Here is a 17,072-nt window from a genome sequence, read left to right on the forward strand (position 1 = left end):
AGAGACTCATTTGCTGGCATGCATCGCTGCAGCAGCAAATTTAATGATATCAAATTACAAACAAAACAAAAAAAAAAAAAAAATCTGTTTTTTTGTTTTGTTTTGTTTGACAGGATTTGACATTTCTGGCTGTGGTGTAAAAATGTATTGCATTTTTTAATTTTTTTTGGCAGCTAAATAAGCAAAGTTGCATTGTACAAAAAAAAAAAAAAAAAAACAGAAGTGGAGCAGTTGCTAGGGAACGCCGTAAGACAATTCTGCCATTTTTTTTTTCACTCCGGCAAAAAGCGTGGGAGGGAGACAGACAACTCCTGCCAATCCACACAACTACGAAGGAGTAATAATGTGTGGATATGTGACTTTGTCACACCTCGTCATGTAAACACAGCACAGAGAGACCATCTACTTTACCATAGCCAGTGAATCTTCAACAGGGATAAAAACAACAACAAGTCAGAAAAGCAAAACGTGCATTAAAGGAACAGGGGCAATTCATCATCAGCTGACACTTGGCATTCCTCAACCAACAAATATTTTTGATGTCTTTGTAGTTTGAGTGTGTGGCAATAAGCAGATGAACAAATTCAAATGATGAAACAGTTTCTTACATTTTAGTGGGCAAAGATGACAAACATTTTCCCCAGGTTATGACTTTTTTTTTTTTTTATTCCATGAAGTTTGACAGTGACAATGATGGGATTGAAGGGTTGTCAAATCATGCATGACTGAGCAATTCAGGCTCATTTGTCCGAGAAGTTTCTCAATAAAAGCTATACGGAGAATAACTGCCATCTTGCTCTAAACTCATGAAAAATGCATCTACTCCCGTGCGAGATTAAAACTCTGCATTCCCAGTTCCAAATCAACTACACAGGATTGGCATTAAAGCAGCCATAGGCTTATCCTAAACAAGCAAATTTTCGCAGGTGTCTGAATGCATATTGTGCTTTATGATGCTTGGAGCAGGTGACTGTAAAAAGATGCTTGTGGTTAAAAGGTATAGCTGCAGTGTGCACCTGTTTTACGTAAAACTGGAGTACTGTATATTTAACATACTCCCCACACTGTGAAATGGTTCATATGACCACAACCACTGAAAAAGCCTAAAAGTGCAAGTTTGATTTAAATAAACAGCACAGCAAATATTTACACATCCAGAGGTTGAGAAAGAACCATTCCCAAGTACATGAGGTCGTTTTCCTCCCTGTGCAGTATTAGAAATGATAAAAAAAAGATGTCCTTAATGTGCAATATTGTAGCTTAATGTATTAAAGTCACTAATCAAACATTTATTTTTTCATAATACATCAATGACGATAAAGCCCGCACCTTCCAGCTACAAACGTCTCATCATAATGTGTGAACATGGATGGTCAATGCATGCCAGTGGTTAACATATTGCCTATGTTAAAATAATTTTTCAAGTAGATCATTATGAAAGAATGTAAACATCATATGGCAATTCATTGCAAAACTGTCTACATGCCAACCAAATGAACTGTACAATTTACTCCTGAAGAAACTCGTCGTAGGCCTGGTACACACACAAGGATTTTTCAAATCTTAAAAGATTTTTTTATCTGCGAATTACTCAACACATGATGATTAAAAAAAACAAACAAACAAACAAAACAAAAACAGGCATTTTTTTTTTCAGTTTTGGTCGTACTGTGTGGTGTGCTCCAATAATCTCAACATAAAAATTCTGTTCTGCCACCGATCTCGAAACAAGCCCTCCAAGGCAACAAATCTCACACGATTTCATGTCATCTAACAGAAACGAAGAAGAACAAACACTTCCGGGTGTGTTGCGCTGTGGGAAATACTTCTTGCTATCTGGGCAACCCACTTACCTGTATACAAAATACGATAATAGGTATGACGTTTTGTTTTTTTTAATCTGTGGCCGCTTCGTTGTTCCTCAGTAAGGGAAGTGTGATCAGACCGTTCGCATTTCCTAGTTTTCCAAAGTCTTCAGTATTCTTTCTAATCCTTAGGATAATCTGATTTATCTATTTTTTTCAGATTGCACGTTGTGGGCACGAGCGCATCATGTAGAATGAATTCTGATTTATTAACAGACGTACGGTGGTGCCAAGATAATTGTTCGGTTCGCACGTGTTATGAATCTGACGGGGATTTTGCATATGCGCGCAACTGGTGCGCCGATTGAGAACATTTTTACGCGTTTATTAGTAAATGAGGACCAATGTCTTTATGTGTGTATGGGGCATGACCTTACCATCCTAGTTAGAGTTTGGAGGTGAAGGGGGGGCCCTCGTACATGTCGGCCTTAAGTTTGGCCCACTCTGCCAGTCTCTGGATGCTGCCCTTCTCCTTAGTCAGCACGCCGGCGGCCTTACGGAGCTTGCCGTCGTTGCGCTCCAGGTAGCGCTCGCCCTCGCCCATGAGGAAGTTCAGCTTGTCCACGCGGCTCTCGTTCAGCGGCACGTCCTCGCTCATGTAAGGGTTGAAGCGGAAGTAGGTGTCCGGTGGAAGCAGGGCGTCCAACATGGTGTGCACCTCTGAAAAAGGGATGAACGGAAAGCGTGCTGAGCCTTCAACATTTTACTTTACAAGAAAGACAACTTTAATTAAGCGAGTTAAGCCAACTAAAATTTCTCGGCACACCACCAAACAAAAAGTGTCACTGCAAATATTATTAATAAAAAGTGCGTTAAAGTTTCAATGTGATGACAATTTTGGAGTTTTTGGAGGGGGAGGCTGGAAACACAACCTAAATACTGCAATGAACAAGGGACCAATGGATATTAAAATTATTGTCTCAATTTACTCACACTTTTACCGGCCCTCTTTAGTTAAACACAAAACTGTCTTCGGTGTTAAGACTGCCAACAGGTGGCTACACAGGCTAATTGTCCCTTCTGCCATCTAGTGATGAGGATTTAATTGATTGTTGTGCCAGTCACTATAGGTTGCTGGCATAGACAGTTGTGCAAAGAAACACTTTTTTAAAATAATTTTCATGGAAATGAATAAAAATGAAATTGGACCTATTCAGTAGTACAGCGGTGTTTGCAAAGAACATTTGGCCCAACGTACCTTCTGTATCGGTGGCACTGCTGATGACGTTGGTTAGCTTGGCTTTGAGGCTGGTGTAGGTGGTGCCGTTTTTCCCCGCCACCTCGTGCCGTCCGGTGCCAAGGGACAACACGCACTGCAGCGGCGTGTTGGGCCAGAGGCACTTACACTCGTGGATGGCCAACGCTGTGGGGTTGTTGATCAGGAGGCCTCCATCCTAGAAGAGGAGTAGGAGAAAGGCATTCGAAGGTTCAAGTTGTGCTTTACAAAGCTTCTCACAAATCAAGTTGCCAACAGTGAGAGGCAAAAACAGGCTAGCAAATTGAAAGGATGCCGTCTTCCGGTTTACTGCTTCTGCAATTTATCAGGCTGTTCCAGAGTCCACTTCTGGTTCTTCTCCAAGTGTTTTATTTTTTTTCCTCAGATAAATAAAGACGGTGAGTGTGCCATAATATGGGACCAGGGTTAAAGGTGTATTTCCATTTCACGGCACTCCTCTCTTCCTCCTATTGGGCTTCACATGCCATCAAAACAAACACTTTACATCGAAAACAGATGCAAAGACAATTAAAAAAAACTCATCAAATCTAAATATTATGTTTATATAATTAGGAACCATAGATCAAGTATAAATGTCATTTTTCTACAATACTCCCATTATAGCAGACCTCTCCCAAGAAAATTTGCTTTTATGGAAAAGATTTGCTTAAATTGTCAATGAAACGCTACGTGGCTGCACATGAAATGTGGCACACAACACACAAACGTAGTCGCACGCCGTATACACTATATTGTTGAGTGAATGGCGCTCCGCCTTCTTGGCCAGATCACCTTTGGAAAAAGAGACGTTGGTCGCAATGGGTTTTATTTTCTGGTTAAATAAGGGTATTGCTCCATCGATCCATCTGTAGATATTATCTTTAGATTTCAGAGTGTAAGAAATTACGTCTGAGAGGAACATGCATAAAGAAATCTCAGGGGAGCGAAAATAGGGGCAAAGCTCATTTTACTTAAGTAGGTTGTCAAAAGGAAGCCTTGAGCACATGCTCAGCAAAAAAAAAAAAAAACATGTAGTCTGGCCTAGTAACAAAACAAATAGTGATATAGACCAAGAGACAAGATATGTTGTAAAGTTTTAACCAATGTATGACATATTCTGTACTAATTGCGGCAGCTGCACATTTCTATATCCTTATTCTGCTACACAAAGTTAAGTTAAATGACTATTAGGATACTACAGCAGGAGGTACAGGTAAGTATGCAGGAATACATTTCTGTGAAAGTTGTCTGTCAGATCATGAACTTTTACAAATGTTCCAATTTCACTTAAATTACGTATTCATCGCAAATGTATCTTTGTTCATCTATCCTTGCCAGCGACATGTTGTGACAGGCAATTAAATGACAGAAGATACTATATAAACCTGTGTATTGACCTGTTGCCATTCATACAATAGAATGAGAGCACCATTCAGTTGTCATACCTTTTGTGACATTTTTATTAAGTGGTGTGCCATGAGATTTCTCTAATGTAAAATGAGTGCCTTGGCTCAATTAACCTTTACAAACCCTGAGCTTCAGGGAGCGTCGCAATACAAACTGTGGACATTTCCGATACAATTGTCCGAGCTGCTTGTCATACCTGATGGAGATCTTTCCCGAGCACGTATTCTTGGAAGTAGCCTGGCGCTGCAGACGACGCCCTGATGGCTTGCCACATTTTGTATTTGCAGTCTCCAAGGTAGTGCGACCTCACCCCTGGCATGAGCCTGTAGTTCCTGAACACAAAGGCCTTCAGAGGCAGGCCCCTGTTCACCAGGGTGCTCACTGCTGACACCTGGTGGACAAACAGGATTACTGCTAGACAGTCCAAAAAAGCCATTTCCATCTTAAGGCGCATGTTATAGTTCATGCTTTGTCCTCATTCAGCGCCCTAGTCAAATGACTACAGCGCACTAGTATAACCGCTGTGTCTTACTTGTTCCATTTTTCCAGTACAGTGAACTCCATGCGTACTGAAGCTTACAAAAGAATGTTTTTTATTTTTTATTTTGTCTATTTCATGTCCTCCGTATTTACAGGGGAATGCACAATGACCCCAAAGGTGAGATTTAAAAGATGAAGCCTGGCTTCATGTTGCTGCTACTTTTTGTTGTTCTTTTTGGTCATCCACACAATGCAAATTACACAAAAAGCACCCTCCTCCACTGGCCAGGAGGTGATTGGATTCAGAGAACTTGCACCGAATTGTCTTACAAGTGAGGACGAAGGGCGCATTAGTTCATTGGCCTTGAGATGGATATCAATGATATTGAATAAATGCTCAAATGGATTTCTATAAGAATGTCTATGGTGTGTGACTTACTTTGGGACAGTTTGGATCTCTGGCACTTTCTATCATGCACCCCTCACCCATTCGTTCCCTAAATTAAATGAATTTAGTAAGGACAAGCCGGCTTAGAATTGGAGTAAAATTAACAAAAGAAAAGCCAGCTACTTTAGGACGCTTTCCCAAATTTCACTGTCGTAGAAAGCGTGGCTCCAGCCCATCTTGACGGCCCCGACGATGACGTTCTGCTTGAAGACGTCCGAGCCCAACTTCCTGTACATCTGCTCGCATTCTTCCAAGGGGATCTGAAAAATCCCCAGCATGAAAGCCAGGATGGCACCTAAAAGCAAAGAAAAAGAAGCTCGCTGAGGCAAGATTATATTTTACACGCCGGAATGTACCCGTAATACCTGTGCTGACTCCGCAGATGTAGTCGAAGAGTTGGTGGACTCGTTTTCCAGTCAGGTTCTCCAGTTTGAGGAGTGTCTGCAGGGCCAGAAGTCCTCTGTGCAGAAACAGCAACACATGAACAAGTTGGAGAGTTTTTTTTTGTTTTTTGTTTTTAAAGATTTCATTTTTGCATACCTTGTCCCTCCTCCATCTATAGCCAGGACCCGGATTCCTCTCCCTTTTACCGGCTCTGTGTAGCCGACCAGAGCTAGTGACTCTCTCACAGCAGCCTGAAGGCGGAGGTCTGTGGCCTGACGTAAACGCAGCAGGCATGGTATAGCTTTCTCCTGTAAAATCAACCAAAACAGTTTTGCATCAGTTCAAAAGAAATGTAAAAAAAAAACTGTGTTCAACGACATAATTACTGCTCGTGCCATAGCTATATCGCAGTGCTTACTAACATTCAGCTTATGAACATTTGGGACATGCGGACACTTTTGTGTGAGTTAAAACACTTTTTTTTCAAACTTCAGAAAGTCCAAATTTAGAGTTGTGGGAACAGGTGCAAAGGAATATGTTTTAGTATTTAGTATAAAGGTGTTTTTTAATGTTTAAATGTGTTTAAAGGATCTTGGAGGGGTAAAACTATTTAACGTGTTTTTCGTATGGTGTCTCTGGAAAATATAATCTGGAAATAAACAGGGGCTTACACTAAAAATGATTCGTGCTTACCTTGATGGCGACGCCGGGCGTCTCAGGGAACTCCAGCAGGTGACAGTTGAGTTCCTCCACTCGACTGGTTAGGAGCTGGACGTCATTGACTCTCTGGAGGCCTTTCACAAGGGCTCTGGTCCTGTTGTCAACACTCACCCTGGCTATTATCTGCAGAGCGGCAAACAATGCAACATGATGATAACATCATCAACCTAATAATTTGGCACTTAGAGCCCTTAAAAGAACAGCATTATGTTGATTACCTTCTCCCTTTGAGCCAAAAGCTGCTGCTGCTTGGCCTCATTAACCTGATCTTCACTTTCCACCTTCTCCACAGAAGCCTCCACTACACCGGCGGCTGGGAGTTTGCCTTTCTCAACGCTTTTACCATCCCCTCGGAATTTGGGCACCAATGGAGCGATGTAGTTTCCCACAAAAGCTTGAACACTTGGACGAGGGTAGGATAGATAGTGGGTGAAGCCTTTTTTGGGGGAGGTGGTCAGAACCGGGACAGATGGAGCCGTGCTTTCTGTTGCAGGAGTGCCAGATGGCACTTTAGCTTCAGGGTGACTGAGGTCTTCCGATGGATGAGAGGTAGCAGGTGTATCGATGCTCTTGGACGCTGCTATTGGAGAGAAAACTGGCATGTGGTCTGCACTTTTGTGAGGAATTGGCTGACAGTGTTGCTGGGGCTTGCATTCGCCTTCTTCCCCCTGCGTGCCCATGCAAAAGTAACTGTTGATGTGCTGAGCTAAAGTCTTGTAGGTCTCGTCCATGTTGGTTGGGTGGAAAAGCTGCGGTGTGTGCTTTAAGGATGAGATGGGTGCAGACACCTCAGAAGTGGCGCTGGAATTCTTGGCGGCAACAAAGGGATTTTCTGAAACTTGTGCTCCTTTTTTGTCATCTTCTGCTACACATTTCTCACCATCTGCATCTCCTACGGTGGCTTCGGGAGGCAGCGAAACATCCGGGTCCTTCGATGCGACCTTCTCGGCTTTGACCAGAACCTTTTCCGCATGGGCGCCGTCCACCACAGGCGAGCCAGGCTTGAGGCGGGAGAACTTGGAGATGAGGTCTGTGCTTCCTACTGCCTTGGTGACGCTGTCCAGTGTGGTCCTGATCCGCGACATGCGTCTGCCGGCTCACTGAGATCAAGAGTGGAGAGGACACGTGTTAATAACTCTCTGCTGGGATGCGAAGTTGCAATTCTGCAGTAACAGAAGTTGTTGTTGCAATATAAGAGAGACCAATAGGGGGCTCTCTCACACTTCTACTAATCTTGGTAGTCATGGAAACAGACCAAGCAAATGAACGCCTTTGCTTCCTTTGAATAGACTAAAACCTCTGACAATAATGGAAGATCATCGCCCTCCGTCTCGTCTTAATTTACCCGCAGAGTCGTGTGAACTTGTCAAAAACATGCGCGAGAGGGAGCGTGACCCGCCCGAAGACCACATCAAGTGGGTCGCAGCCCAAGACTTCACCGTGGAAGTCGGCAAAGAGCAGATTGCAGAGTATATTCGAACGTGGGAGCTACAACCCCGCTGGATTTACAGTCTGGACTGCCTCTGCTTGACAGAAGATGAACATCAAACCTGCTACCACTACCGGGCACGCTTTAGCAGTCCGTCCTCGCAGAGGCCTATTCAGGGGACGGCTAGCGTCTACTTCGCCATCGAAGTATCGAAAGTTGGACCACAAACTGAGCCTGTCGATGTCCACTTTGTAGTGGAGTCGAACAGGCTGGTACACACGCCGGGCAGGACCCGCTTCACTGACAAGTGGCTGGTGGATATTATTGAGAAGAAGAATGCTCTAAGAGAAGCAATTCAATTTTGACAATACACTATGTCGATTTTGGAACTCGTCAAAACACTCGAGACAGACATCTTATGTCACTCAACACTGAACGGAAAGTGTCAAAAGGTAGCGAAAACGCATTGGCAAAAGCTAACCAAATGTTGAGTCGTGAATAGGGCATCGGACACTCCGTTCTCGAATTACACACAAGGTTGAAAAACCCACAACAAACTCTGCATTTACCTGATAAGACAAGAAAAACAAACAAAAAACATTCATTCAGTGCTGTGCTGCTAACAGCGTTAGCACTAGTTCGAAAACAGGAAAAAGACCGGAAATGGCGTAAATGACATCACTTCCTTTTTAAAATAGGTCTTTAAAAAACTGAAAATTGTTACAAATCTACATATTAATACATAAATGACATGTCTACAACACAGTAAGATATGTGCAATAAGTGCAAAGTGCGAAATATGCTATTGAAAGTACTATATTAAAAAAAAAAACTCAACAGAATTATAATAAACCCAAAATGCATATTGCATTACGGCAAGGACTGGAAATTATATTTCGTTAGACAATGTGCCAGACATAGAAACAATTCCAATGTAAATCTGGTTTCTTCAAGCACGTAATCGTTTTTGACGACAAATTTCTGCAGCATCTCTCGATAAATCCCAAAAGTCGAACAAGTAGCTACGTAACAACAGGTTGGTTGACCTTAACGAAGCTAATGTTCAGACCGAAACGTCACGTGCTGACCCTTTAAAACAAAAAAACAAAATCATTATGTCATCGACAACGACGAGCGCAATGAAAAAACCCTCACTTGGAACACCTGTGTCACTTTTTTACACAGTTCAGTGACTAATAATAATCATATAATAATAATAATAATAATCCAAATAAAGCATGCTTTGGGTGGCTGCCAAAGACTTCACAGTGGAAGTCGGCAAAGAGCAGATTTCTGAGTTCATCCGAACATGGCAGCTGAATCCCTCTTGGATTTACAGTCTGGACTTCCTCTACTGGACCGAAGAGGAGGACCAGACGTCCTACCATTACTTGGCCAACTTCAGCAGCCCGTCGCCGCAAAAGCCCATCCCAACTGCGGCCGGCGTCAACTTCGTGATGGACGTCTCCAAAGTTGGAGGGCAAACTGAGCCTGTTGATGTCCACTTTGTCGTCGAGTCCAACAGGCTGATGCACACACCCGGGAGGACCCAGTTCACAGAGAAGTGGCTGCTGGACATTATTGAAAGCAAGATGGCGGCCAGCGAAGCAATGCGCAAAGGGTCTTGAAGGGCGCAATCTTAATTAAACTGGACACAAACGAGAACTCTCTCAAAAGTAACTCTCTTTGTAAGAAGTTCTGGACTTGTATGGAAGTACAAGTGTGCTATCAAGATTCTGAATTCAAATGAGTAAAACAGATTTTTTTTTTTAAACCATTAAATTACTAACACTGTATTGAACACTATTGCTATGCTATCTAAAGGTGGCATGCATTGTTGTTACTACTAAATAAGACGGGTTCACCCATTCAAACTTCACACCTACACTTGATGTTTATACCACGCTGTTTATGCTTATTGTACAATATTTTTATTAGCGCCGCCATATGTTTCCTGTTGTGCCTTCGGACCAAGTTAAAATTCTTGTTGTGAATGTACCTTTGGCTGACAATGGGATTATCCTGATTCTGATTTTATCATACTTTTTATTTTTATTTTATTATTATTTTTAAGCAAAGTTAACTTAAAATGAGGTCTATATATATATATATATATATATATATATATATATATATATATATATATAAAATGTCAAACAAGTAAAAGACACACCCAGCTAGTAGAAATGATCTGACCAATCAGATTTTAGATTCACAACTCTGCGCCTTCAAGCAGGCTGCGTCTGATTGATTCAGCTATGTAGCCCTCTGATTGGTTGAGCTCAAGACGCGCATGAGCATTGATTGACGAAAGAGGACGATTTTGGACGTGATTAAAAATTCATTTTCAAGGCCACTTAAAAATAATAATAACAATAAACCCCTTACTTTGTGCGGCTAGGTCAACCAACATATTACTATCGGACTTGTTTTCAACCCGGAAAAGGATTTTGGGGCACTTTCAGAGCAGCATGTACGAGCTAGCTTACACATAGCCAGGTGAAAAGAAAGGAGGTCAGCATCTGTGAGTACGATGTATTTTATTCAAAGTTTTAACGTTTTAGTCAGCGGTAAATATTGCTTGTGAACTGTTATATTGTATAACACTACAACTTTTATAGAGGTTTGGAGGTGATGTATTGGAAGATAAAGGTAACTGTTTCTTGCTTGAATAATGGTATTCATCCTCAAATATGAGCAATGGCGCTGTCTCTTCTTTTAATGCCACACATAGTTCTCGTTTTTGTACGTTATTTTTGCGACGTGATGGTGTTTTTAAGAAGTGGATGAGGTCACTGATGGCCCAGGGGCCGCTGTATTCAAAGAGTGCGTAGTTTTCTTACTAAAAGTTTACTTGCGCACAAAAGTTGAAAATGGTGTACGACCAAAATCCGATCAAATCGTGCGTACGCGCAAAGGCACAGGTGTAGGGAATTAAAAATTAAGTTTAAAAAAAAAAAAAAAAAAAAAGACCGTGTTACTGCTACTACACTGAAAAAAAGCCCAGAGAATTTACTTAATATAATTTGATTATTTTCGAGTCGAAATATTATATTCTATATATTCTTTTATTGCAAATAAAACGCAACACGTGAACAAATAAAATAAAACATTGTTTAGAATGTGTCCTTCGTTTATTCCAGTTGGGAGCGGTCGGTGAGTGCTGGTCACTGTTTCATTTCTAACACACCTGCAGGGAAGTTTCCTTGACAAGTCACAGTTCCACTTATGAAAGTGTGCATGTTGATCCCACAACAGAATCAAAACAAACAAAAGAAGCTCATGATTATAAATTAAACTGCACGTATTGTGATGGGTGAATTTATGGCAACAGCGAGGACTTGTTTGGAAATAATAAAAAAAATATATATATAACTTAAAAGTAGCTGCCAATAAAAATAACTGCACCCCATCGCCAGACGCCAATTTAATTTTGCATCAGAGCCATCTCAATCAATCAATCAATGAATTTACAGGCCCCATTTTGTGCACGTGCAGCGGTTTCATAACTGATAATAGGTGTCATAAAATAAGTGCTGCAAGATACACCATAAAGAAAATAAAATGAAAAAAACCAATACCTACATCTCATTCAAAATGGCTTTATTAGTATGTGGAAAAGAAGTTTAGGTTAACAAAGGAAATGTGAAATAACAGCAAAAATATCCATTGATGTAGTTTGTCCAAGTGGACTTCAATGTTGATTTTCAGCCTTGCTGCTTACGTGTACTTATTTCTCTAGATTGTTTGAATCTTTGGATGATACTATGGATGAAATCCCTACATTCCTTGCAATTGTACACTGAGAAACGCTCTTAAAACTGTCAGACTTAACAAAGTGGTGAACCTCGCCTGAGCCTTGCTTGTGAACAACTGAGCCTTTCGGGGATGCTCCTTTTCTACCCAATCATGACTCACCTGTTTCCAATTAACCCGTTCACCTGTAGAATGTTCCAAACAGGTGTTTTATTATTTTTTATTTTTTTCCCAGCTTTCATCAAATTTCCCAGTCTTTTGTTGCCCCTGTCCAAGCTTATTTGGAATGTGTTGCAGGCGTCAAATTCAAAATGAAAATATATTTGCACAAAATAAAACCAATAACCTCCATCAGTTTGAACCTTAAATATCTTGTCTTTGTGGTGTATTCAATTGAATACAGGTTGAAAAATATTTGCAAATCATTGTATTCTGTTTTTAATCACAATATCCCGATTGGAGTTTGGGTTAGGAGGCGCTCTAGTGCGACAACAGACAGCGATTGACACTTTTGAGACATAAAGACATTGAGAAAAAGTCACTGAGCAATAAAGGGTTTTATATATATATATATATATATATATATATATATATAACATTAAACGGCGTCCTGCAGAGCACAATGACCTTCAGTAGAAGAAAACTGCCAAAAGCACCGGTCTGTTGGTGATTGGCTAATGCGGGTTTTCTCCACCGGGTTTTGTTTTATTATTACTATAGAATTACTATATTATCATTGTGTGGTTAAATTTCTGCATTTTTTTCTTTTAGGAAAGGCTACAGCTTGATTAAATGAAGCTCCATGCCTCACTTCAACATGGTTCCTTGGCTCCAGGATGCCACAAGATCACGGCTTGGTCTGCGACTAGGTGAGTTGTATAATGCAGGGTAGGTCCACAACAAAAATACGCCAATAGGGAAATGCCAAACTGCACTTACGCATCTATAGGAACCTACAAACCTTTTCAGGGGGCTCAATTACTTGTGGGTAATCAAAAACAATTACGATGCAGCCCGTAATAAAATCGACCTTGCGCTAAATCACAGGTGTCAAACTGGTAGTCCGGGGGCCAGATAAGGCCCACCACATCATTTTATGTGGCCCGCGAAACCAAATCAAAATACTAAACTAACTAGCAGTTTTTTTCTAGTGTAATACCATTGAGATATTTGCGAGCATTCTTGGTTACTAATCCCCCTTTGAAAAGAAATGTAATAGTTGAAAAACGTTTTTATAGGCTTCTGATTTTAAAACTGGTTATTCATCAATGTGTTGTGCATTATGTATGTAATTACAGTATATGAGGTAATCTTTAATTTATATGGGTTCACAGTCATAGAGGCCCTCTGAGGGCAGTCATAACTACGATGTGGCCCGTGACAAAAATGAGTTTGAGGCCTCTGCTCTAAATCATCCATTGGTGTAAATGCATCTGCTTGTCTATATCAGAATGCGTCTGCTTGTCAATATCAACGGTAACCAACGTGGACCACATGAGTAGCCCATGGGCCTTTTCTTAAAAAAATAAAAATAAAAAACCTCTCCAGTAATGGGACATGGTACATCACCTAGGAACGTTGTAGAAGTGATCATTTAAAAATGTAAACACAAATTATTCAAATGGGACAATGTTTTTCCGGCTGTTGTCGTGCCTGTTATTTTGACTTTGGTGTCTTCACATGTTAATTGTAAATAAAATATAGACTTTACACCGATCTGATCGGTATCGGCCGATAATTAGCATTTTATGCCGATTGGCTGATCAGCTTTCATGTCATAATTCGCCGATCCGATCAATGACGTAATCCATCGGCTCCGCAAAAGACATTTACTCCTTGTTTTTAGCTTTGTGGCGTAGTACTGTAACTATCTGACGGCCAATAAAGTTTTTTTTCAGTCTGGTCAGTGAAAAAACATGTCGTGGTGTGGGACTATTTTGTGGTGTCTCAGACAAACAACACGTTAAGTTATTTGCAGTCTGTGCACAATTGAAGTACGTCGTGGGGAACGTCATCTAAATGCTTCAACACAACAAATTTTGTCGGGCACCAGAAGAATGTACACAAGGAGAACGGAGCGTGGGGGGGGAAACAGGAAAAGCCAAACGGACGCAAACTCTGGACAACACCTGTCCATATAGCCGGCACAGTGAGAAAGTTAGAGTAAGCATGTCATTAACATTATTTGTTAAAGTAATTTAATTGCAGTGATGTAATTTAATTACAGTAAGTTAGCACTCATTTCTGTAATGTTGATTTGACCTAAATTTACAGTATGTCAGTGGCCAATCCTTGAATACCCCCTAGAGGTCATTGTTTGAACTTTTGTCTAAAATGCAAGAGAATAATTTTGAAGATACTCTGTGTACAGTACACAAGTATATACAATAAATAAACAAGTCACGTAAATGGACACATTGCTCCATCTTGTGATCGGATCGTTTTTTTAAACTTGGTGATCGGCACCAAAAATCCTCATCGTCTAAAGCCTAATAAAATATAGAGGTATTTTAAAAATATATACAGTATTTTTATAAATTTGGGCTATAAACATCAACCCATTTTCCATCCTTTTTAAAAAAATCTTCCTTTATAATACACACCACAAAATGTGTTTTTGGCAACTTTTGTAGCTTTGCGTACGCAGATTTGTGCCTATATCGTGCGTAGGCACGTTTGACGCACAACTCTGTGAGTCATCAATATATTCGTACTTATTTTTGTTCATACTCTGCGAACATATTTAGAACCTCCTTCAACCATGTGTATGCACAAATAATACAGGATCACCTTTTGAAGATGCGTCAAACTCAAATCATGCTGACATGTTTCAGCGCATTGCGCCAATCATACCACAGTTCATAAAATCAGAACTCTTATCTCCACTCATTACCCTGAAAACTTGCTTCAGTTAAATCAGCTTCCAATATTTTTCTCTTAAGTTCCACCATTTCACAAGTCATATCCCTATTGTACTCCTCCGTTTGAAATATTTGGAACACAGTGAGTTTTTGAACAATATGATAAAAAACCCAAAAGACCGTGGATGCCAGCACATTGTGCTGCATATTTTTTTCCAGTAATGTAAAATATAGGACAAAAAAGTGGTACTGGTAAGAAATGGAATGTGAATTGAGCAAGTTACGACTTCATTTAAATGCCCATGTATTGGCTTCGGTGGGAACGTCGACCTCTCCAACATGGCCGCCACGTAAGGTGCGTCGGTTCGCTGAGGCTGCTACAGCGCGCTGGCATATCTCGTCTTCATATTGATGCCTACACAGGCTGGGGATCAGAGTGAGTGACAAAGTGTAACTGCCGGCAAGCACAGGGGCGGTTTGTGATATAGGCAGCCGCCCAGGGAATAGCGCATTACACTTGTATCGCATTTTTCAAGATACTCAAAGACGCTTTACAATTTCAGGCATTATTAATTCACTACACAGTCACACCCTGGTGGTGGTAAGGCTACTTGTCTAGCCACAGCTGCCCTGGGGCAGTCTGACGGAAGCGTGGCTGCTAAACTCTACGCCTACGGCCCCTCCGACCACCACCAAACATCCAACCACATTCATTCATTTAACACTGCTGTGGGCGGCCCATCCCGTTGGGGTCGTGCCTGTGGGGCCACGGCCCCGAGATGCTGTGGTGGGTGTCTCTTATTTTGATTTCTGAAAGGTGGCAACCCACCTATTAATTATTATAAATGTATTAACATTGATCCTAATCAATTGCTATTGTTCCTGACATTGTAATATTGCATACTTCCCTAAATCTGGCAGCCATGGCACTTCATTCTGATAAAATAACAAATCAAGTCAAGACTGAGAAGTGTTGGACGAACAGCAACTGTCTATTTTAGGTTATGTCATTGTATTTTAGAAATCTAGGTGAAATAAAATAAAGGTATGCCCACACCGAAAAAAGAGCAGTGTCAAAGTGCTTTTGCATGAGTTGATAAAGTTTTATGCCTGATACAAATGTTATTTTAGCTTTTAAAGGAAGTATGGGTCTTAATAGTCCATAGATCCATAAATTGGTTTTAGGTAATTTTAGCTAAAGGAAATAAAACTAACAGCCATTTCCAATTATATCAATGCCTTTTGGAGCAACTGGTAAATAACGAATTGCTTTTGGAACAGCTAAAATCATAGCTAAAATCGACATAAGTTATGTTTGCGACTCACTTTTAATTCATATTTAGAACACATGAATTCCCTTGTGTAAACATACATTCGAAATTAATGTTGTATTTTCCTGCTACATTAGACATAGCCTGAAACCTCACAGTCCACATTTTAGAATACACACAAACATTTTACATACATTCACTCAGAATTCAGCGATTACACTATATATACACACACACAGACACATATTTGTATTTACGCATATTTATTCATATGGACATATAAATGTAGTTATACGCCACGTATTTTCAGAAAAAAAACCTCCCTTGAGGCGAAACCGGAAGTACAAAAATAGTTTCCTCTTGATTTCTTTGTTTCGCGACGCTACGTGGACTGCTTCCGCCAATCAGAGGGCTCGAGTCACTGCGTCCGAGGAGTGGACCAATAGCGTTGCGAGTCGTGGTGCTCGGGCTCCGGAATGCATTTCGTCAACAAACGTTAGCTTGCGGTTTCGTATCAGCTGGACCTGTCAGCGGTGTCAACGGCCTCTTTAGTTGACCCAGGTAAGCATCACTTTACACAATTTATATCCTAAATAAGTGAAATACTGTTAAGCTTTTTTGTGTAGTAAAAAGACGAGCGAAACGTCCTTACTTTTCCAGTCAAAATGGCGAGTTATTTTCTTGACTGTACACGTCCCGATTCAGAAGGGTACCGTTTTCAAACAACCGAGAACAGTTGCCTATAACTCATCTTAAATCCTATTCGCGACATCTTTTGTAATCGTTCTAAGTCCAATTGCAGTGTGACGTGTTATTAACAAAAGTGGTCCAACATCCACTTAAGGTGCCCAACAAAAAAGCCCCAAAGCAGTCATGGCCACGGTGCAGTGTGTGTTGCTGCTCGCCCTTAACATCCTGCTCATCTCCGAGTTCATACTGGCCAAGAGGGACTACTACGACATCCTGGGGGTGCCCAGAGACGCCTCGGAGCGCCAAATCAAGAAGGCCTTCCACAAGCTGGCCCTCAAGTACCATCCGGACCGTAACAAGGACTGGGACGCCGAGGCCAGGTTCAGAGAAATAGCGGAGGGTGAGGAATTGTACGAATCTCAACAAATGTTCGGCTTCAAAGTTATTTATGGAGAAACTCGGTGTGATAGGCAACTGGCTAAACATTAATGTTGTGTAATTTCATACACTGCCGTTGATGTCTGTTGAATTTAAATATCCATGTG

At 41.0% G+C, this 17,072-nt stretch overlaps 2 protein-coding genes across 5 annotated transcripts in view; one reads left to right on the forward strand and one right to left on the reverse strand.

Moving 5' to 3' along the window:
* Positions 1-645: 645 nt before the first annotated feature.
* pnpla8 (patatin-like phospholipase domain containing 8) lies at positions 646-9,476 on the reverse strand. 2 transcript variants are annotated; one of them, XM_061761416.1, is made up of 10 exons: positions 9,335-9,476; positions 6,739-7,620; positions 6,494-6,643; positions 5,957-6,108; positions 5,782-5,876; positions 5,540-5,711; positions 5,408-5,465; positions 4,685-4,879; positions 3,064-3,259; positions 646-2,525 (listed from the first exon to the last, which is right to left on the reverse strand). In XM_061761416.1, the coding sequence occupies exons 2-10, from the start codon at positions 7,603-7,605 to the stop codon at positions 2,251-2,253; spliced, it is 2,160 nt and encodes a 719-aa protein (XP_061617400.1). In that variant the 5' UTR covers positions 7,606-7,620; positions 9,335-9,476; the 3' UTR covers positions 646-2,250. The 2 variants fall into 2 exon arrangements, with proteins under 2 accessions (XP_061617400.1, XP_061617399.1); XM_061761415.1 differs by lacking the exon at positions 9,335-9,476 and adding an exon at positions 8,519-8,623.
* A 726-nt stretch (positions 9,477-10,202) lies between these two features.
* Positions 10,203-17,072, forward strand: part of LOC133472100 (dnaJ homolog subfamily B member 9-like) — a 7,943-nt gene continuing 1,073 nt past the window's right edge. Inside the window, exons 1-3 of one of the 3 annotated variants that reach the window (XM_061762453.1) lie at positions 10,203-10,473; positions 12,477-12,574; positions 16,682-16,927. In XM_061762453.1, coding sequence (XP_061618437.1) covers positions 12,508-12,574; positions 16,682-16,927 — 313 coding nt within the window. In that variant the 5' untranslated portion in view covers positions 10,203-10,473; positions 12,477-12,507. Of the gene's footprint in view, positions 10,474-10,582; positions 10,602-12,476; positions 12,575-16,245; positions 16,399-16,681; positions 16,928-17,072 lie in introns of those variants that run through there. The other 2 variants (XM_061762454.1, XM_061762455.1) reach the window with 2 other exon arrangements.

The sequence above is a fragment of the Phyllopteryx taeniolatus genome, chromosome 22, assembly GCF_024500385.1.
Source record: "Phyllopteryx taeniolatus isolate TA_2022b chromosome 22, UOR_Ptae_1.2, whole genome shotgun sequence".
Classification (NCBI taxonomy): Eukaryota; Metazoa; Chordata; class Actinopteri; order Syngnathiformes; family Syngnathidae; genus Phyllopteryx; species Phyllopteryx taeniolatus.

Coding starts and splice junctions, on each gene's coding strand:
- pnpla8 (XM_061761416.1), bottom strand. CDS start 7,605: ATGTCGCGGATCAGGACCACACTGGACAGCGTCACCAAGGCAGTAGGA. Junction 5,466..5,539: donor ATTTGGGAAAGCGTCCTAAA/GTAGCTGGCTTT, acceptor CATTTAATTTAG/GGAACGAATGGGTGAGGGGT. Junction 2,526..3,063: donor CAGTGCCACCGATACAGAAG/GTACGTTGGGCC, acceptor TCCCTTTTTCAG/AGGTGCACACCATGTTGGAC.